The sequence below is a fragment of the Prinia subflava genome, chromosome 3, assembly GCF_021018805.1.
Source record: "Prinia subflava isolate CZ2003 ecotype Zambia chromosome 3, Cam_Psub_1.2, whole genome shotgun sequence".
Taxonomy (NCBI): domain Eukaryota; kingdom Metazoa; phylum Chordata; class Aves; order Passeriformes; family Cisticolidae; genus Prinia; species Prinia subflava.
Genome location: NC_086249.1, coordinates 1,751,176 through 1,773,440, shown reverse-complemented (window position 1 = coordinate 1,773,440; position 22,265 = coordinate 1,751,176). Strand labels below are relative to the sequence as shown.

General features: G+C 37.5%; 1 protein-coding gene across 13 annotated transcripts in view; it reads left to right on the top strand.

Annotated features, from left to right (window-relative positions):
• SENP7 (SUMO specific peptidase 7) overlaps positions 1–22,265 on the top strand; it is a 42,578-nt gene that overhangs the window by 7,147 nt on the left and 13,166 nt on the right. For 11 of the 13 annotated variants that reach the window (XM_063393749.1, XM_063393758.1, XM_063393754.1 and 8 more), the window contains 10 exons: positions 7,491–7,688; positions 9,277–9,474; positions 12,917–13,032; positions 13,770–13,939; positions 15,003–15,351; positions 15,923–16,080; positions 17,023–17,169; positions 18,591–18,624; positions 19,448–19,615; positions 21,651–21,913. In XM_063393749.1, the coding sequence (XP_063249819.1) occupies positions 7,491–7,688; positions 9,277–9,474; positions 12,917–13,032; positions 13,770–13,939; positions 15,003–15,351; positions 15,923–16,080; positions 17,023–17,169; positions 18,591–18,624; positions 19,448–19,615; positions 21,651–21,913 (1,801 nt within the window). The remainder of the gene's footprint in view (positions 1–7,490; positions 7,689–9,276; positions 9,475–12,916; positions 13,033–13,769; positions 13,940–15,002; positions 15,352–15,922; positions 16,081–17,022; positions 17,170–18,590; positions 18,625–19,447; positions 19,616–21,650; positions 21,914–22,265) is intronic. The other 2 variants (XM_063393752.1, XM_063393759.1) reach the window with 2 other exon arrangements.

Below are 22,265 nucleotides of genomic sequence, written 5' to 3'. Positions count from 1 at the left end.
TGTTAACCTGCTTGGAGTCCAGGAAGGTGTTCGTTGTTCTCTACGTGTAAATTTTCTTCCTAGCCCTAGATACCTTTAGATATGTAAGAAGCTTCCCAGAATTCTTTTTCTCATCCCTTTTTATTCTGTAGTACATACTCATTAGCCTAAGCTTTATCAATTCTTTAAGACTATTAAAAATCCCTTAAACAATATGGTGATTAGTAGTGGAGGGAAGTAAAAAAAAGAGCTTTTTCACCTCTGTGTTACTGTCAAGGCACTTAAGTAATTAAGACTGCTGATGTGCCACTTCTTTATTCTCTGTTGCCAAGAGCAAATATCTTGGTTTCTTTGAGATTATGGCAAATTACTGATATGCTATTATAAGATAAAATCATCATCTGCAGAGCTGTCAGCTACATAACTGTTTTATCCAAGAAAATTCTGAAGCTGTAATTTCTGTAGTTGACAAATGGAAATGAAAATGTACAACTAGATTTATTAGCAGCTAGGAAACATAATGACATTGTGACAAAATGGATGTGTTTGTCGTAATGAAACAGTTGTTGTTTCCAAATCACTTAATTATAAATAAATGAGTAAACATTCTCTGCCCTGTTTTCTGACTGCAACTAAACTTGTCCATAAGTGGTTTCTTATCAGGACAAGTTGTTAAAAACAAAGTGCACAGGTAATGAAAATGCAGGTGATTTTGACACTGCTGAGTTCTGTAGGTTTGGGGTTTATAAATAGACATTGTTTAGCCTATTGAGAATGCATATTCAGAATGCTTCAAAGTGATGCAGGGAAGATCTGAAATTTTAAAAGATGCTGAGTTTATTTTTCATACTTCCTCAGAGGCATAGCTGTCAGTTTACATGTACTTACCTCAAAAAGCTTCTGTCAGTAACTTCTAACTGAGGGAGCAGCTCACAGAATCAACCTAACAAAATTGAATTGCAGTTTCCTGAATTTTATTTACGTTGTGACATGGTTGATATCTGATATCAAGATATCAATCTCTAAAGGTCTTTCAGTAAACTTTGAACTGATCTTTAAACATTTAGATGTTTGGCTTCTTTGAAGCTACCCTGTTGTGTAATAATTTTCTGTTACATATGTTTATTTCAATATGTAAGAGACTTTCAAATAGCATTTATAGGTGTTCCATAATTTTTACACAAATTGTTACCAGCACAATAGTGAGAAATTATTTAGACTACAAACAGACAGCAAATATTCAGGTATTAAACCTGTACATTTTTCAGTTCTTTGAAAAAAGATGTGTGTCTAGAGACTAGCTGAAGCCTCTTTGTAAAATAAGTTTACTCTCCTCTCTGCAATGAAGCTTGTACGAAGTGTTCCATGTGGGTACTCTGTGTTTCTCAGTAAGTCAGAATCAACATGGTGATTGCATGATAACTGGAAAGAGCACACAGGTTCTACAGAGGTGGTGTTGGACAAGAGTCTGAGAACTAACAAAACTCACAAGAGGAAAGAGTGAAATTGTGTGCTGCTAGTCTTTGTGCTGCTATAGTCTTTATTCCCAGTGAGGAATTTTCCGTTTGCATTGCTTCTGTCAGTTGTGCTGTGGTGTGAGATCACCGGGGTTTGTAGCAGCAGCTTAGCTGCTCTCTCATGTACAGCTCTGCTCCTGGGCTTGTGAAAGGTGAGTGTCAGGGGGTTTGTCTCTGATCCCAGAGAGGGCTCCTGGGGTAGGTTAATTCCCTAGTTAGGGCGGAGGGTGGAAGGAGTACTCAAATAAGATGTGTGCAATTCTTTAGGTCAGTATTTTAAATGTTCAGTAAAATACATGTTGTAGCTGAATGAAGTACTGACCCTGTAGCAGTCAGGTTTTTGTGGCAATCGTTTACATGCTGGTCCCCCTTGCCCTGACAAGTGCATTTGGTCAGTAATAACCTCCTAGTGCAGCAAGGCAAGGCAGTTCAGAGGAATGTTGCTGTTTGCTGTTTGTTGGTCACTGACTTCTCATCAGCTGGTGAAAGGTCAGGGCCTTGAGGCTGAAGGAGGACAATCAGAAACTTTCCTCACGTTGGGGTGTCCTCAGTGAAGGTATCAGTCAGAGTTTGCCATTATTGATAGTGTATCACATTATTCCTTTGGACTCTGAAAGGTCCGGGAGCTCCTGGGCTGTGCATGTGCTGCAGAAGCTCAGATAGCTGAATACACATCAAATCTATCAGTGGCCTTGTTTTGTAAACACAGGACAGACCCTCAGCTTGTATGAGAGCCAAGGGAACAACCCTCAAACAGTACCTGACATCCCACTGCCAAAATATTTATTTTCCAGAACCTGGGTTTACTAATAAAAGAATATAGCCATGACGATAGTGGTGTAGACAATTAATAATCATTTAGTCCCAAATGAGCCAGTAGTCTCCTTGTCTCATTTTGATCACTTTCTAATAGAAATTATAGCTTTTCATCCTGTGGTTTATAAGGTAGGATAATTCCTTTCTTGCCTGTGAAAAGCAATATGAGGCTTGTCAGGAGCAGCTAACAGCATTCTTCATAATACATTTTTTGTTTATTCCATCATTACATGCATGTTTTCATTACCTTTGCTTTTGTATTTTTTCAGTTTGGGGGAGGTAAATGAGAGACTATGGTAGGTACTTGTTTTAAAAACAGAAATAATTGTCTTTGGTTTTCCTTCATCAAGGTGCCTCCAGTATTGCTGTTATGCAAATTGCTTGCTGGGTCTGCTGCTGGGACTTGCTTTTAATGTATACTTTGCTTTTTTCTGTTTGACACTTTAATCTTTTGAAATGTCTTTTGCTTGAGTTGCTCACTTTATTTTGTGAACAACTCAACAGATAATTTACGTATCTGCGTCCCAACCATTGTTTACAGATGTACAGACTGGCTCAAGTTTAGATGTTTCTCTGAATCTATTATATTCCCAGTCTTAATGACATGATTTTCAAGGAATTCTGCCAGAGGCCATACCCCTTTTAGAAAGGGAAGCTATTGAAAGCTCTTAAGGTCTTCTGCTCTGAAGGTTAGGTCATAACCAGTTCAAAAACTTCCATCGAAACCTGGTGCCAGATAGGAGGTGACGCCTTGGCCTGGCACTGACAAATGTATACCATGTATACATTTATGTATATGTATACATTATATATATGTATACATGTAAACCTTGTTTGTTGAAGGTTCCTCTCCTTTGCCTAGATTTCCAGTGCAAAGCTTGCTTCGTGGTATGTATGCTTGAAATTATAAGATCATTTTTGCTAAAGTACTTGCCCAAAATCTATAAACCCCATTTAAATCAAGGGAATGGGGAACATTAAAAAATCAGCTCCAAGTAAGAATCAGTACACCAAATTATAGAGGAGCCTGGAGCCTGTTAAAATCTAGTCTGATGTAAGTGTGAGCAAGGGAAGTCAGGTCTGAATTTTCAAGGTGGCCAACGCACTATAGGTAGTGAAATTCTGTTTCTGATTCCTTTACCTTCTGCTGTCGACTCTCTCTGTCATTTTGTTTAAACATGCAGCGTTGGAATATTTTCTTTATAAGTCTTGATTATACATGGTCACAGTGGCTTTATTTTAATTGTGTGCTCCCACTGGACTAATTACCTTGTTCTTTGAGCCTAAATTTAGCAAAATTTCATTGTGATGTCATGTGTTTGAGAAATAAAAACACAAAAATGTAGTTTCTGTGAGGCTGAACAATGAAAACTGAAAGAGATGAGATCTGGGAAATTGATAGCCTTGGTTTGTTTTTAGTGAGGAGGGCTGAAGTGTTCTGTAGAGAATAGCACATTTATATTGTCTCATGATCCCCTGCAATAATGATTTTAAAACATATTTTTTAAGAAGCAATTTTCTGGTTCACGTCTACATCTTGCTAGGGCTTACTATTACGACTGTTCTTGATTTGGAGGAAAGAACACCATTTAGTTACTTTAAGGTTTGATTTTTAATTTTGAGTCCTACTGGAGGAGGGGAAATAGCTGTCTTAGTCTTTCATTGCATCATCTCTTCTGGCATCCCAAGAGCTAAAGTGACTTCAGTTCTTTAGTCTTCAGTAACTGGCCCTCTAAAGTAGTTTGGGTGTTTCTTGTCTTTAGGGAGGAATTTTAAAGCAGAAGAGTGAATGTCTAGTTTCAAAAGATAACTTGTACAAGTTTTATTGATAACTTTTATCTTGAAATTTTCCTTACCTGCTTCAGTGGCTGTAAATTTTCTTACCAGCTAATAAGTTCTTGTGTAGCTGAATTTTTAATTGATCACATTTCTAAAATATATATTTTCTCTATATCCTTAGATACTACTTATTTATTTCTAATATACATTACAGTGGACAAACAACAAATGGTGTAGAAGTCTGGTTGCTGTAAGCTCTTCTGAGGTATTAAACTGGTTTATGTGTGAGCTCTATGTTTGAGAAATCCAGAAGAAAGCCAGAACTTCTGATTTAGTGGGGATTTCTATGGGAAAATAACTCTCTTGCTTCCTGTGCTCAGTCGAGAACACTTGCCCAAATTGGGATGTGCTCACTAAGCTGCTACAGTTGAGCTCCTCCACTGAAGACATTAAATGTTACTAAACTGACCCTCGGGACCTGTGTTCACTTCCCAAACTTTTCAGTAAATAAAGCATATCTTGAAATGAATCGTCAATCTCTGGAGATCCTCAGAGTGTTGAACAAGCCTCTCTTACATCTACAGTATCTGAGGCACATTCTTGGAACGCTTTTTTTGCATTAACATTCATAGACTATATACAGAACAGGTGAAAGCCTTTTCCAGACTGCATGAAACATTCTGGAGCACTACTGTGCTTTAGGCTGGTGCTCAGATGAGACTGTGTTTGCACATGTGACTTTTTACTGCCTTCACAGAGCCAATGTCTCACTTGATAAATTCTAGATTGTTTTTCCAGCAGCTAATTAGAACCAATCTCTTACATAACACTTTGTCTTCTGTCTATGTACTTGGCATAAGAGTGTCTTAAGTGGATTTTGGGTTTCTTTTTTATTGGTGCCTTTTTTTTTTTCCTTTTGAGATAGAGCCTTAGCTCTTTTCCACCAGTTTTCCTTTGGGAAACTTCAGACAGAAGTTCAGAGAGTGAAGGAAGCTGCCTTCCCTTGAGCTTAAGTTACTTAGGTTTGAAAAGGAGTCATTTAGATTTATTGTGCATTGTCTGGAGAGTGATCTCCAAAGTGTGGTGTGTATGAGATAATTCACAGGGGTACAGAAAGGAAACAGGTTTGTACAATTACTAAATGTTTATATCTTTATTGCATCCCTTTTTAAATTTCTATTTCTGTGGTTTATAATCATAGAATTGAGGTTGGAAAAGACCTTTAAGATCAGCCTGTCACTAGTACCTCTCTGAAGATTTTAATTAAATAAATTCTGTAGAAGGTACATGCTCAAAATACTTACTGCTGGTAGGGATGTGTGATTAAAATATTTTGGAGACTGCTGGTCTGGGAAATGTATAGCAGAGCTCTAGGAGAAAGCATCTCATGGCATCCCCATTGTGGCATTCAGGGGTGCAGAGCTCTCATCATGTTGACAGCATCATGGGCAGGTTGTCCAAGCTGTGGGTAGGAACATTTGTCTTTTCAGGTTCAGTGAGGGGTTCTGTGTCTTGTGAATATGGTAAGTAACTAGGGAGAGGAGAGCTCAATGTCAAGACTGAAAGAGCAAAATAAAAGGCTTATGTGGAACATTTGCCCCAAGTTCGTTGTGCTTCACTAGCATGACAGTTCCAGATCTTATTTTATGTCTGAGCATCTCAAAAGTTTCCATGCCCCTACCCATATTTGCCACTGGGCTGCTGAGCTGAATGCAGCATGTCTGTGGGACAATTACAGCTGCTTGCAGAGTTGTAAACCCACTGAGGAATGTTACAGTAACATGTGTGTAACAGCTAAGTGAGTAGAAAGGGTTTTTTCCTAGCAATTAGAAAGAGATATGCTTTACAGTGAAAACATTTTATTTTTGTTTTGCAAGACATGCAGTAGGAAAAAACCCAATTCTCTCTTCAGTAATCTTTAAAACCCAACAAATTAGGCTAAACCTCAGTGTCTTCGTAGGACCAGCTGTTGGAAAACAAGTCCAGCTCTCCGAGGTTTAAAAATTAGGTAAATCATGACAAATTATCTATGATCTATAATGCTTATCAGCTTATAAATTCAATAAGCTGAAATCTTGCCATTAGGTCGCAACGACCTTATGCAGCACTACAGGCTGGGGAAAGAAGGGCTGGAAAAGGCCTTATTGTTGCTGGTCAACAGCAGGGGAAGATGAGCCAGGGTGCATCCAGGTGGCCAAGAAGGCCAGTGGCATCTGGTCTGTGTCAGCAATAGTGTGGCCAGCAGGACCAGGGCAACGATTGTCCCCCTGTACTCGCCACTGGTGATGCCACACTTGGAGCGCTGTATCCAGTTCTGGGCCCCTCATTAAAAGAAAGACATTGAGGTGTTGGAGTGAATCCAGAGAAGGACAGTGGAGCTCGTGAAGGATCTGGAACATAATTCCTATGAGGAGCAGCTGAGAAAACTGGGTTTATTCAGTTTGGAGAAAAGAAGGCTGAAGGAAGACCTCATCACTCTCTAAAACTACATGTAAAGAGGTTGTGGCAAGGGGAGTATTGGTCTCCCCTCCAAGAAAACCAGTGACAGGACAAAGGGACATGTACTTAAGTTGTGCTGGGGAGGTTTAGGTTGGATATCAGGAAAAATTTATTCACTGAAAGAGTGGCTAAGCACTGGAATAGCCACCCAGGGAGGTGGTAGAGTCACAATCCCTGAAAGTGTTCAAAAGCAAGTAGACATGACACTTCCACAGTATGGTTTGGTGGGCATGGTGGTGTGCAGTTGAAGACTTGATCTTGGAGATCTTTTCCAGCCCTTATGATTCTGTAAGAAAACTGTCCAAATTAGTGGGTATAATGCAGAGTTAATTCTTTATGTGAAGGCTTCAGTACTCATGTAGCAGAAGTACTAAAGTATAGATACTTCTTTAAGGAACTTCAGTAGGGCATTTTTACTTACATTGTAATTCATAATTTGAAGTAATTTGTTTAGTGAATTGAGTAGAAATAGTTGGAGCTTCAGAACTGGGAGATTTGTAATAACTTCTTTTTTCTGCAGCAAGATCATAATTAATCTGCTATATAGGAACAAATAATATTCATGATTTTAAAATAAGATGACACAAAATGCCTATTTCCATATCCAGCAAAAGGTCAAGTGTGCACTTTCAGAATAGCTTGTAAGGCCATAGTGACTCCACTTCCAATGTTTTGTGATAAGAAGATGCACCAAAATTTCCATTTCAGTGTTTCTGCACTGAAAGCTTACCTCTTCAGAAAGGCATATGGTTATGGTAGTCATTCATTCAGGGCAGTGACCTAAATTCTGTAAGGTATGATGCAGAGACAGCGAACTCATAGAATGTCTTTGTTGTGAATTCATGTGACTTATAGAGTTCTCAGCACCCTACTATTAATGTATTGTTATATGTATGGCAGGCAACCCAAAGTTATCTTGACGAATGTCCTGAGGACGAAAATAGGAAGAAAATATACACAGGCGCAACCTAAAACTGGTGTTAATTTTTCTGATGCTGGCAAGTTGCAGTCACATCAAGCACCCTCATCATCTGCTGCCAGCGTAAAGATATGGCAGATTTTAAACCCTACTCTCCAAAGTCTTTTTCTGTCTAAAAGGTATGTTGTCCTTGCCTCATGTCACTAAACAAAATAATTTTCCTTGCAGTTATTTCTTCATGAGAGTGTTCTTTATTGTACCACAGCTTCCTTGTTCATGAACTGTATTTTATCTCACTTAACTGAATTCACTGGTACCTGGTTCCTTTTGATAATCATTGAGAGAGATGGTGCTAGGCATGCTGTAGTGGTTTTTTTCTGATCAAATGGCTTCTAGATATTCCTGTACTGTCAAGACCAAGGAATTATAATTTAGCCATTGAATTCTCAAAATGTTTGGCTTTTTTTTATTCTTATGAAAAGAATATACTTGAATTTAACTGCAGCCCTTTTCTCAGAGAAGATATCAAGGTGTATTTTCACTGTTACTGCTTAGACTACTCATGAAAATAGGAAAATTGGTATAAATGATCAGAAGAAAAGCATGTCAAGTCCAGTATCCTCTTTGCACCCCTGTAAGCCATGGTCAGTTGTAGATATTCAGGGAGAAGTATGGCTAGAGTGAATGCTTTATTCTTGAGTTTTCTGTCTGAGCTTCTGATGACAGACAGTTTAGGGGCTTCCTTTATTGGAGGTTATATCCAGTCTACTTGTTTTTCAGTATTAGAATTTTCCTCTTTAAGTTGTATCTCTTTTTATCCCCTGTGGGTCCCTGCAGTCGTGTCTGGAAGGTAACCTCCTGATGAAAAGTAAATTTACATCTTGGTGCCCAAGGAGATCTGAGTGCTCTCCAGACACCACACAGTCTGTGCTGCAGTGTGTTCTGTGGATAAACACAGACAACAGGAGAATTGTTCAGTCAATACCCAAAAGGCAGTGTTGTTCAAAACACATTCAAAAAGGCCACAGCCTTACAAGCTAATGTAAAACAAATTGCAATGGAAGTGATAGAATTTAAATCCCAGGAAGGATGTGGATATGGGCCATACAGCAGGCTGGCTGCCGTATTTTATGAAGTGAGTTGTTTTTACACGTCAAGTGTGTGTTCAAGTGGGAGTTGCATCTTTGTATTTCTGCTTGGCTTATTTTTGATGCTTGTCTGTTTTAACACCTGGGGGTATTTTTCTGGGTCTTGCTATACTGCAGAGTGCCATGTCATAGTTGAGGAGTGGAATAAATTCTTATGCCACCTTTTGTATACATGCTACTTTTCTACCTGTTCACTAAGTGCTTTAGAAAATTTGCTCTGTTTTACTGGAGGCTTCTTGTTCACAGGAAAATCAAGATTGTTTGTTTCAGAGTTCTGAGAAATGTGTACAGATACTGCATGAAAGCTGTTTAAAGATAAATATTTACCAGTTTTTAAACAAAACTGCGTGATGCGTTAGAGGCAATGCAGTGTGCATAGTATCTGGCTAAGGTAAAATTACATGGCTAGCTTTTCTTACTCTGGTTTTATTTTGTGTTTATCTGCTTTCCTTGTATTTTAAGTTTCTTAATGAGGGTTTGTTGTGGGGTTTTTTGCCTCTGAGGGACTAAAAATATTGATATTTAATTATCAAGCCTCTAGGATACATGAATTTAACAAGAAGTTTGTTTCTCTAGATTTCAGTGCAGTACTTATGACTTGCTGTTATATGTATGGCAGGCAACCCAAAGTTATCTTGACGAACGTCCTGAGTACGAAAATTGGAAGAAAGTTCATAGACAGCCACGTAATAATTGATGCAAATTTACCTGCTGCTGACAAATTGCAATCGGGCCAACTACCCTCATCAGCTATTGCCAGCATACAGACATGTCAAATATTAAGTTCTCCTCATGAAAGTTCTTTTCTTTCTGAAAGGTATGTTACTCACTGCTGATTTTGCCAGTCTTCCTGAAATGACATAACTTCACAATGGAAAAGAATTTCCCTGAAACAACTTTTGTTCTACTCTTTTCTTGAATCAGGAGATCAGTTTCCTGAGTGCAAATTAACATGCTTCTCCAATGAGGCATTTTAACATTACATCTGTTGTGGTTTGCTGGACCTGATGCTAAAAGGCTACTTTTCTTTTTTAGAAGGAATTTCTGTTTGCAATGCATCACTCTTTTGATTTGGCAAGATCCACAAGAAATTCAAGCACATCTAAGTTGGCTTTGTGTCCAGAACCAAAATCTTGCTTTCCTGTTGATGTTAAGGTGTTTTAGCATGATTTCAAATAACTTCTTTTGCAAAATATCTGCAAAAACTTCTCTGATAATTAATTTCTGTCCATATTAACCCACTGATGGTCTCAGTATTCCTCACAGGGTGGCTTTGGTTAAGGGCTGTGTGTGTCCTCTTACCACTTTAACATCTGCTTTTCATCTTTTCTTCCTATATTTAGGTGGACTGAGCATCACAGTAATGTTTGACATGTAAAACTAACAGAAATCAGATATTAGATAACATCTGTTTTGATCTAAGGTGGCAGTTGCATTCAAAGCTAGCTGTCTCCTTTTATCTATTATAGCTACATCTTTGCTCAACAGCAAATTTTCCACAGGAAAAAATAGCAGACAATCCTGAGGAAGACAGTAGAAAGATGAAGAAGAGAAGAATGATGTGGGTTTTTGTGTTGTTGTGGTGGTTTTTTGTTTTTTCTTTTTTGTTTGTTTGTTTTTGGTTTTTGTTTTTGGTTTTGGTTTTTTTTTTTGAGGGCAGGAGTAGTTAACAATTCCCAGGTTAAAAATGTGAAAAGTCAGTCATATTCCTCATTCTGGTACATCAGCATCTTAGAGAACTGAAATTAATAGCAATTACTTTTTTTTTTTCCCTACTGAGTTGCCCATTGCTGCTTAAATTAACCTGACAAAGCTGCAATTTAAATGAGATTTAGAGAGAACAGTTTATTAGGCTGGCTCATTTTGAAGTATCATATTTGTTGCTAATAATTTTCTGTAATGTAAGGCTGGCTGAAGTGTGGGATGTTTGGATTGTTGTGAGTTTAGGTTTTTGTGGAGTTTTTTGGTTTTGTTTTATTGCAAAATAAGACTAATTTTTTCGGTATCTGATTTTTTGACTTTGTAAAGTTTTGGATGATGGGAGGTAGTGGATTTATAGAGAGGAAAACATGAACTCTTGCATTTAATGCTCTAAATCTGGAGGTACATCTTGTGTATTTTTCCTGGCTCATATCTGGAGCATAATACATTAAGCACAATAATGGTTTGAGCTATTAGGGTTTTTTAGTAGTTGTGAACTCAACTTGCTCTAGGTTTGGAGTGGTTTGTTGTTTGAATGATTACTATTCTGTACCTGTTGCATGCTTTTCTGATGTATTGTGGAGAAGGCTTGTTATCAGGGAACAACATTAGATGATTTTTGACCCTTCCCCAGTGACTAGCACTTTAGTGCGATTTATAATAGATACCATGTGGGAAATGGAGAATTTAGGAGTTATTTCAACAAAGTCATGGCTTGATCCTGGTCACGTGTCTTTAGTCAGTGCATTACATACACTTGGCACTGATTCTTTTGGGGTGTCTTATTTGGAGGAGAATAATAAAAGCTCCCCCCTTGTATTATGCATATATATGCACATGATCATACAGACAGTCTTTTGTACAATCAGAGTAGCTGGAGGGCATGCTTTGCATTGCTGAAAATTGTGCTAGTTTTGTACTATGGAAGTTTCAGATCAAGTCAAAAATTGTGTGTCAACAGATCAGGGTGGTAATAAGTTAACTTATCTCTACCAGCTAGAACTTACTGCCAGCTCCTTCTTTCCATCCTTGCTCTTTGTATTACAGAATTGGTGGATTTTTGTTGCCTTATTGCAACCCAGTGTGAAATGCATTTATTTAAGTGAGCACTGACCTGTCAGTATAACTAATGAATTGGAGGTAGGTTTTAAATATAAAGAAACTTGGGGTTTTAAAGTGTTTACGGTATTTGTTTCTCATGGTTGTTAAGAACACTTTACAATATACATTGCCATAGCCTCACAGGTGATGCATATATCAGTTAAGGGGTGCATTTTAAACAGAATTATCCACAAAGCTGGAATTGAAAGCAAAATGTGCATAATTTATGTGTAAAGCAAATATGTTTAGGAAAATCTATTAGCTGAAACAGCCCTGCTCAGGTGCTTTCTGTTGTTAAAATCCCTGAAATGTGGTGTTGGTGTAAAACATATGCTGAAAAACACTTGATGGTTTTGAATGGTCTTTTAAGACAGTCAAATCTATACAGCTGTTATGCATACAAATATTTTAGTTGAGAGAGAAGTGTGGGTTCCAAAGTAAAGTTTTCTATAGTGACCTGCCTAGTTTTTGGAAGACTGTCTAGTTCCATATACAGAACAAACAATAGCACTTAGTGGAAACTACTTCTGTGTGTGGTCCAGTTCATGATTCTTTGTGAATGGAAAGATCATCAGTAATTTTTTTCACAGTGCTCATCACTGTGGAATTGGAGCACTCCAGAAATCTTTGTTTGTACATAATTCCCAAAGAGCACTGATACTCCAGTTTACAGATAGGTCACTAAAGGGTAGTCATCTGTTCAAAAAGTGTTCATTAAAGGGTAGTCATCTGTTCAAAAAGTGTTCAGCAGTTTTGGTTGTCTGGTTAGAGATGTCAAGGATGTTTTTTGCCATGGTGGGTGATAATCTTTAGGAGTCAAAGCTCAGTGATACCAGGCATTGTGATGATCACAATGCTCTGTGAAAATTTGAGACCACAGTATTATGAATTGAACACATTTTAAAATGATGAATGCAAAATCCATTTGGATTAATTCCTGTAAACCTTTTCTGTTTCTTTCTTTCTATGTCCCATCATTCTCCACCACTTTTAAAGTTACTATTTCAGGCCCTTTTGAGCAGGAATTTCTATTTCAAATAATATCACATTTCAGGATCTTACTCAATGGATTTTCTATCAGCAGTTCTGAATCTAAGTTAAAAATACACTGCATTCCCATCACATTCATTACAAAGGCAAGGATAGGCAACTGACTTCTTTTTTTCTTACCTGTTCTTGTTGCAGTCATTCCTTACAGCAAAATAATGTTTCAGTGTCTGATCTCAAGCATGTCAGATTCTCATACTGTGCTTTTTAGAAGTGTCTGTTTCATTAATAATGTTAGAGTATCTGAGTATTTCCACAACTGGACTGACTTAATTTGTGTTTCATTTGGCAAGGTCCCCATGTTTCTGGGAGAGGCAGAAGTTTGAAATCTGACCAACTCTTGTTTCTGCTGCGATTTTTATTCAGTATTATTTCAAAATGAAAGCTAAGTCAGTTAAAATTATTTACAGGACTGAACGTTGCCTCAGAAAGACAGATGATGAACTGTGTAAGTTGACCAAGGCTTCTAAGGAACTTGAAAAAACTAATGCTGTCACTTTCAGAAGACGAGAGCTGCAGAAGAAAGGTTTGTAGTAAGCAGTCATCTGGCAGTTAAGTATGAATTTTGGAGAGTATTGGGATATTTTCCTTTTTTACTCTAGTATTATGAAGAGAGCACAGAAATAAATTGAGGTGTTGCACACAGTGTATGTGTTTCTTCAGAATGCTTTTTTTTTTACAGATACAGTAAAAATATACCAAATGCTTGGTTTTAAATAGCAATAAAGCTATGGTGAATCAAATCTGTGGAAGAAAAATGAGACTGAGTGCAGCCTCTCTGCACTGTTATAATCTTGATTTTCTAAAAAGTCTTGTAATAAAGAATGTGATCCATTAAGAAAGCTCAAATGCTTTGTGAACCCTGCTAAAATATTCATGCTAGACTATATTTGCTTTCACTGCTGAAGAATTATGACCTCTATGCACACTCTCCAGGGATAATGTGCTGTCTTTTTATGCTGGTTACTAATATTTGCAGATTAGAAAAGGAAATTGAGAATATTGCATTTAACAGAAGATAATGAAAGACTGTGAAGTATGAAGTGCTAGTTCTTGTTTGGAAGGAAGCTATAAATTTGGTTATCAACTAATTATACAAAAAAAATAATAATTTTAGAGAATGTTTTGGCAGCCATATACAATTAAAAAAGGAAAACTTATTGTGGAAGATACCTGCTTCCATGCATTTTATATAAGACAAACAATACGAAGAATTGTAAAGGTTTTAAGGATAATATGCTAAATTACTTTTTTTTGACACAGAAAACAAGCACTGTGGAGAACTGGAGAAGAGGAGCAGACACATGAACAGCACTACTCTTAGTCAGAAGGAATCAGGCTCTTTTGATTCTGAGAAAAGGAAAAGAAGACATAGTGGCCATATTTCTGATGATTGTAACGCATACATTCCACAAAAGTCACTTGTACTCTCTGTAAGTTGCACTTCATTGTAGCACACGTTCACACACACTTCAGCAGCAGTAGCAACATCCCAAATAAAAGGATTAGGGCAATAAATAGGATTTATTATACAGCTATATTAGCAGGTATTACCTGTTGAGGGAAAGTAGTTCTGTGATGCATCAAAAGGAGTGAATAAATGTTCTTCTGTCCACACCATTTTTACAGAAGCTGCAGCATCTCCAGGAAAACAACAAAATTTAAATATTCCGGAAAAGATTGAGAACAACTTATTAAAGGCCCACACATTATTATAAAGACCCACAATGTTCTTATTGTAGCAAGAAAGTTGTGAAAGATGAATGACAGTGTTTCTTTCACACAGGAGCATAGATTCAAACAGTTTTGAAAATAAAACATCTAGCTACTTAAATGACGCTTCTTTCACAGATGATCTAGAATTAGGGACTAATTAGGGGCACTAATAGCAAAACTGCAAAGTATACCTGAGGTTATTGAAATTTTGCAGATGTCATCTTTTTGCTTCCTCCTTAGTTTATTGAACTTTTCTTCTTATCCATCATTAGGATTTGAAAAAAACCCCAACAAATAAAAGACTGAGGGAATCAGTCAAGTACAAAGTGTGATTTATATTCAAGCATTTGAATATAAACAATAAAGACATCTCTGTAGCCACCTGATTTAAACCCTACAGAGACAGGCAGTTACCTAACCTGTTAAATCCAGTTGACCAAGCCACTCTTCTTTACTTTTGGAAAGTAAAGAACAGCACTGATTATTGGCCTCTCCATATCTGACACTGACTGAGCTCTTAAAATTCAGAAATGGTTTTCCTTGTTCAGTTTGAATAGGGGTCATTGTAGCCTTTAAAAAAGGTTGTCCCTCATGTCTTTATGTAAAAAGTCTTTGGAATATGAGGAGGGAGAAATTATCCTGAATTGAACATTAAATTTCACTGTGTTAAGCTATAATTATTCTTTTCTAACACATAGCTAATATCCGGGATCACTGATCTGAGCTGTCTAGAAATGTCAAGTAATGAACTTACATCCTGTCTCTGATTCCTGTTTCTAGGAAAAGCAAAGTTTGAGTTCAACTCAGTCTCCTGGCTGCAGAATACCCTGTGAGGATGGACAAAATCACAGATCTATTCCTATTCTGGTGCCAGACTGTCCAGCAGAGAGAGACTCTAAAGACACTTCCACCCATAACCACTCACCTGCTCACAGCCACACAGAGGACTGTGCCTCAGAGTCTCCTCCCAGAAATTTGTCAAACAAACAGCTTTCTGCCACCACTGAGGATGTGATTTCACCACAAGTCAGTACAATCAGGAAATTAAAGATGGACAAATCAGAGTACCTGAGCAAGCTGCGGAACAGAATCTGCAGGGGTAATCAGCAACTTGTTTCCATTGACCCAAGTATGTACTGTGTCTGTGCTGGTGACAATTCCTGGTGGTGCTCTTAGGTACTAGGAGAACTCGAGAATAACTGCCTAGTTGTGAGACATAAGGAAGAAGAGATTGAAGATTGTCAGCCTGTTGTTTGTAATGCATTGTGCAGGTTAGAGAACGAGATCCTGCCTAGTGTCAGGATCTTGTACCTGAGAAACAGAATAGACAGCAAGATTCTCAAATTCCAGTCCTCTTTTTTCAGCTGATTTTGTGACTATGGAAAAACTGAACTTTTACTTTTTAATCCTTTTTTAAAAAATGATGAGAAAAAAATATTCTCTTCTTTGAAGCAGCTGTGCTGTGTCCTTTTCATTTAATAGCCAAATAATTCTGAGGATCTGGTTTAAAAGGTGTTTGTAAAGATGCAGAGCACTGCTTGTTGCATACAGTTCCATGTACACAGATCTTGACTGGTTTGAGCAGTGTACTTTGATATCACATACTGCAAGACTTCTTTACTTGTGTGAAATCCACAAGGAATGAAATATTCTCAAGTCTGTAATTTGTACTATATGTATACTTCTTTTTTCCTTTTGAGTTATCCTTTCCAGTGATGATGATGATGGACCTTCTGAATCACAATGCACAGAGATGATGCAGGATAATATCACTGAAAATAAAGAAGCAGACCAACAGTCTGACTTCTGTTTCTCAGCCAAGCAATTAGAAGACAAGATGAAAAGTCACACAGAGGAGGTAGTCCAGTTTTTGACCTATGTATTATTATGCCAAGCCTTTAATTTATTTCTATAATGTTTGTTATAGAAAGTGATTGTTTATTATGGTCGCAGCCACAAGCAGAAGCTGTTGTAATTTATTTCACAGATAGAATACTGGACAGTCTTCAGAAAATATCTCTGGTTCTGAAGCTTGAGTGTTTTTGCTGCACACAATGTATTTCTTATTTTGACAATAAACATTTGGAAATATTTAATATCAGAAAACAGGAAGATCAGATAGTAACTTGAAGCAGAAACAGTCATGATGAAGATGCATCTGTGGAAAAAAATGTTTCCACACACTGCTTTACGTTGGTCATAGTTTCTTTTTGTCATCCAATCCTCTGTTGTAATTAAGTGCTTAGAAAAGTTCAAGGATCTTTGTTGACAGCAGACAGAGGTAAGGTGAAGTTCCCTTTCCTGTAAAGCTGGCTGTAGAACTTGAATCTAAAAGTAGCCAAACAGGTTGTTTGCCCCATTTTGAACATGATTAGCCTTTGGCTGCTTGCTTTGACCTGGATCTGGGTTATCTCTGTAATTCTTAAACAAGTCAGAAGAGACATTGCTGCCTCTTCTTACAGGTGAATCAATTCAATCATAAACATTGAATTGGAGCCTAAAGCTTTGCTGTGAAAAAAAGAGTATTATTTAGTTGCTCCGTTGTTTGAGTTTTTACTAATTTAGAACCAAGTCAGGAGCACAGATCGTGTCTTGGTAATGGAAGTGTAGCAAGGTACTGTTAGACTCTTAAGGAAATTATCAGTAATGGATGTAATAACACTTAGAGCTTTTGAATATGAATTTTTTATGTGGAAGCTGGCTTTGTCAGTTGTTACAAGCATGAAGAAAGGTATTCCTTAGGTTACAGGAGGGGTGTATCTAACAAGTCTTGCAGTAAATACCCTTTTTTCCCCCCCAGTTTTTAAGAGAGCCAATTGAAGATAAATGTCCTCTCAGCTTACCTTCTGGAAGCACACGTAGAAAGCAGACAAACCTGGCACTGGATGTTGAATTTGATAGACTACATATCGGGAAGTTTAAGTGTTTATCAACAGGTCCTGCTAGGGTAAGTTGTTCTATTATGGTATTTTGTGAATATTGAAAAATAAAAATTCTGGTTAAACAAAGTCAGTGATACTTAGTGTGGAAGCACAGAGTTTTTATTATTGTTGCACTAAATTCCTTTGGCTAAACAATGGAGTGTGTGGTCCATTGCCTTGAGCATTTGGATTGCTGTCAGTAGAAAAACTGACTGTGATTTGCTGTGGCCACAGTTTTCACTTGTAAAAGCTCTGTATAAATGCTGTACTGGAACACAAATCATACTGAGTTTTTAATTAATTCTAACAGACAACAATGACCATGTTAATGGCCAATTAATGTCACTTAAAATAAAGAGCAATTACTTTTCTCAGAACTAATAGTTGTGTTCTAATAAAGTAGTTCTTAATGATCAGAATTCAGATATATACTATGCTCTTGCCTTTTAAACAGAAAATGTCTTGCTTTGTGGCTTCAGAGAGCATCAGAACAGTACTAAAAGCTTCAGTATGTGACAATGTACTACTCACAGGGTATAAAAACATAAGTGAACATGTTCTTTAAATGGAGCACCAGCTCCAGGAATTTCAATGGATCTTTGACCAGGTTCTTTCTGTATATTGCAACTGAAAAAGATGTTTGAACTTGCATATCTTTTTTTGCCTTCAGTAAGAAATTTTGAAGTCTAGGATTGTAATAGCAATTTCATCTTCTCAGAAAACAACAATTACAAAAACATTTCATGGAAATTTTCTTCATTAAAAGGCTGAAATAATTTTAAGGACGAGTTGAAATAATTTTAGAATCAAGGCTCTTAGTGTAAAGTAGAAACTTTGCTTGGGAAACACAACTTTGTGCCTATTGTAGTGCCACAGGGGAAACCTCCCTTGTTAATATACATAACCTTTTGTCAAAGTGACAATAAAGCATTTTTCATTTAGCAAAATGTCTTTAACATAGCAGCAGTGCAATTGGAGTCTTTAAAGACCTTTAACTCAAAGATTAACATAAAGTAATACCAGCGTAAAGTTGCACCATTTCTCTCAGTCCTTACTTCAGGCAATGCATCTGACAGCTTCTCACAGGTTGCTTTAACTCCTTCTGTCCCAAGTGTGCCTCTTTTCCCTTCATTTTAAGGGACCTATAGGCACTTCTGCAACATTGTGCTTGTCTCTCAGTGCCCTGCATCTCTGAAAGTTACTTGCTGTTGTTTAGGTTCTGCAGTGTCTTCAGGAATGTTTTTTAGGTGATATGGGCAATAGAAAGTCTCAAACTAAGCTTATTTGACTTGAGCTTAATAGTGTTTTCCAACCTGAATGGTTCTATTATATTATTTTCAGTTGATTTCACTGTAAGGAAAGATGTGCAGATATTTAAAAATTCCTGTATTATTTTAATCAATTTGTAAATTGCAAACTAATTTATATATTTTTAATTTTATTTCAGTTTACAAAGAAAAATATTTTGATCCCATTTCAGGGTAAGAGAATTTTCTTTTCTTTAGCCTTTTCTTAATTGTATCTTTAAAGTATTGCATTAAAACACTGAGTATGTATTTCTGTTATGAATGATTTATAATCTTTCACTAAGATATTAGATAGTTTTAATTTTTTATATTTTTCAGTAAAGAAAGGTTTTGGTGTCTATAGTGTAAGCATTAACATCTTAGCAACTTCTTGTACTTTAGAGGTGAATTTGTAATTTTAATGGCTTGCCTCCCATATACCTTCATATTTTAGGTGTTGAACTGTAGTAGACGTGACTATGCATGTTTTTGAGTTGTAACATTGAGCTTTTCAAATTAGCATTTTAGAGGGTTTTGCTCATTTAGAGCATTTTAGAGCATCCTTAGGTGTACAAAAATGTATTAGTAGACTAAAGCTAAGAGGAATATAACTATAGATTTGCATTCAGTTGCTTGTCCAAGATGATGTGTGGTAGGAAAAGGTTTATAAGTAGCTCTAAGCTGAGTCAAATAGGAATTAATGATTTGCAGTATTATTTTTTCCATATTTATAGGTATTACCAGTGGTTATTTTGGGAAAAAAACCAACTTTTTTTCAGGAAGAATCCTGCATCCAGGTTTTAGATTTTTGTGTTGCAATTTGGTAACTTTGTTTTACAATTTGATGTAACTGACTTAAGTATTGAATTCTCAATATTTTATGCAACGCAAGGAATAAAATGTATAAGTACTGTGCTAATACACTCCCATCATACCTCTCAACATGTCATTACTGTAACATGTATGACTATCTGTGACTGTTAAGAGCATGGGTTTTTTTGAATTATGTTTTCTACAGTGTCTGTTAAGAACATTGAGCTGACAGTGGATACACTGGATCTGAGAAGATTTGGCTGGTGGAAAAGTGATGGTGGCTGTTCTTCAACAATTATTTTTCTTTGGTTGTCTGTGGATTATGTAGAAATGATTGAAACCCAGATGGGAAAGTTAGTTACCAGCAAGCCATGTGAGTAATTGCTTTCCTTAAGTGCAATGAGAAGATTGTGTCAGTAAAGTGGTTTACAGCTGTGTTTTCTGAATGCAGAGGAAAGCTTCTAGCATTTTAAAGATCACGGAATTAGAAAATACGCTGAGTTGAAGGCATCATCGAGTCCAGCTCCCAGCCTGCACAGCACCTTCCCCAAGAATCACACCATATAGCTGACAGCATTGTCCAAATGCTCCTTGAGCTCTGTCAGGCTGGTGCTGTGACCACTTCCCAGGGGAGCCTGTTCCAGGGCCCAGCCACGCTCTGGGGGAAGAACCTTTTTCCTAAATATCCAATCTAATCCTCCCCTGACTCAGTTTCAGGCCATTCCTGTGGGTCCAGTCACTGTCACCACAGAGAAGAGATCAGTGCCTGCCTCTCCTCTTCCTCTCTTGAGGAAGCTGAGGTTGCAATGAGGTCTCCCCTCAGTTTCCCCTTCTCCAGGCTGAACAAGCCAAGTGATTTCAGCTGCTCCTTGTATGATTTCCCATCAAGGCCCTTTGCTGTCTCTGTGGCCCTCCTCTGGATGCTCTCTAGTAGCTTAATGTCATTTTTAGGTTGTGGTGCCCAAAATTGCACACATGTACTCAAGGTGAGGCTGTACCTGTGTAGATAAGTTGGTTAGTTCTGCATTTTTAATATGTTTCATTGTATTTTTATTTGGAAGAAAAAAAACTAATATGTGATTCAAAACTACTGCTATTTAATAAAATTATGTCAAAACAGTTTATTTGCAGTCTCTGTCAGGAGGTCTTCTGAAACTAGACTTGTGTACAAAGCATCTCTCCCTTTAAAATATATGGATGTTGTAAATATCCTTACTCCTGAGTATTGTATATGCTATGCAAAAGGCTTGGCAGGTAAAGACTGAGTTGACCTTTGACAAGACTGCAGTGAGCCATTGCATTATTACTGAAGAAAATTTAATTATGACATTTAATAATGTGTATTCCCTGTATGGTCACCACCTGTATGAAGAAAAATTATAAGTAACAGCTGCTTTACATAAGGAGTACAAGTAGTTTGAAGGAAAGTACTGAATGAAATTTTAGCAGAGAGCTACCTTTAGTTGATTCAAGTTTATTGAAGTTGCCTGTACCTTCTGTAGACACAGTTCTGAGTGAAATGAGTGGAATGTGAGCATGAAGATGCAAGGCATCTTTTAATATTAGGTTTATTTGCATTGGTTACATTCTTGTTGGAGAAACCATAAGGAGTTTTTATTAAATTTCTATATTTGATTGACACCTTTTAATTTTACATAGTAATGTGAATGTTTTGACAAGCCTTTAGAGACTTTTGAAAAAAAGAGTGTCGGCTTTGTGGCTTGTGGAAATGTTTACTGTGATTTTGCTCTGCTGCCTTAGTGTGTTAATGTTAGAGGAAAATATATCATGGTTCATCTGACAGCCTGAGAGGGGTCGGAGGAGTTTCTCAGCCAGGAGAGTCAGAAAGGTTTTTAAGAAGACAGGATGCCACATGCTCGTGGCATGGCCAGACAAGTGCACAGACCAGCAAAGTACTGAAACATGGCTGGTCTTTCTTATGCCCTTAACCCTCTCTTTGCCCTTACTACTCCTTCCCTGAATGACCCGAATTATCTCTCTTTGCTGCCTTTAGGTCTTTCCTATATTAAGTCCTGTGCAATCCCAAAATACTCTTCCCCTGCATCACATCATGTGTGCTGTACACCTCAGAAGAAACCCCCTTTCAGTCCAAGAAGTGCTCTGGCACTGACTTATCTTGATAGGTTTTGGGTCTGGACCCTTGGGCTGAGACTCTCCTGGGACAGCCCTGGGAAGGGCCCTGATTGTGTGTCTCTTCCTCAGTCTTTAATTTGGGTTCCTGTGAAAGCAGGACTTCTGTGGGCTGATGGCCCCTGTGATGAACCTAGCAGGGTATTGTTTGGGCTTCTCCTTCTGCCATTGTTTCTCCAAGTTCCTTTGTGGTTGTTCAGACAAGTTTCTATCACTTAATCTAATTGTTAATATCATCCCTTCTCTTCTTTTTCCAGCCAAATCCAATGAATTTGTATTTTTTGAACTGTCTCAACCACTCACAAAATGGGAAGAAGACAGACTGACTGAACTGATTATAGGTGTCAGCAAGAGGAACAGAGCACCAGATCTTGTTGAGTTTTTGTCTTTGAGACAAGCATTACCCTTGTTTAAGGATCTTTCTCCTGAAGAAAGCTCTTTCATGAGTTGCAATAAGGATCTACTGAAGCCATACATGCTGAAAGAGAATACCTCAGATGCTCATGAGCCTGTAATTCAGGTCAGTGGCTAGCTGTTGCTTCATTCATCACCACTGTCTGACATCCACATATTTGAGTAAATTTTAGGTCAGCCTTCTTTCTTAATTAATTAAAAAAAAACCCAGACAAGATTACTCCAAAACTTACAGCCTGCTGGATTGTGTCCACAGAGGGGTAGTGTGTAGACCTCATCATTAATTGGCAAGTACCAATGCTTTAGATCAATTCATGGCTGTGTAAATTGAGAACCACAGGGTGTTCTGCCCCTGTGGTGTCTCTAGGACAGCAAGCAGGAAGTTATTCAAGTACTGCGTAATGGAACCATTTGTTTGGTTAAGCTGGAAGTGCAGCAGAGGAAGAGCTGTGTAGATG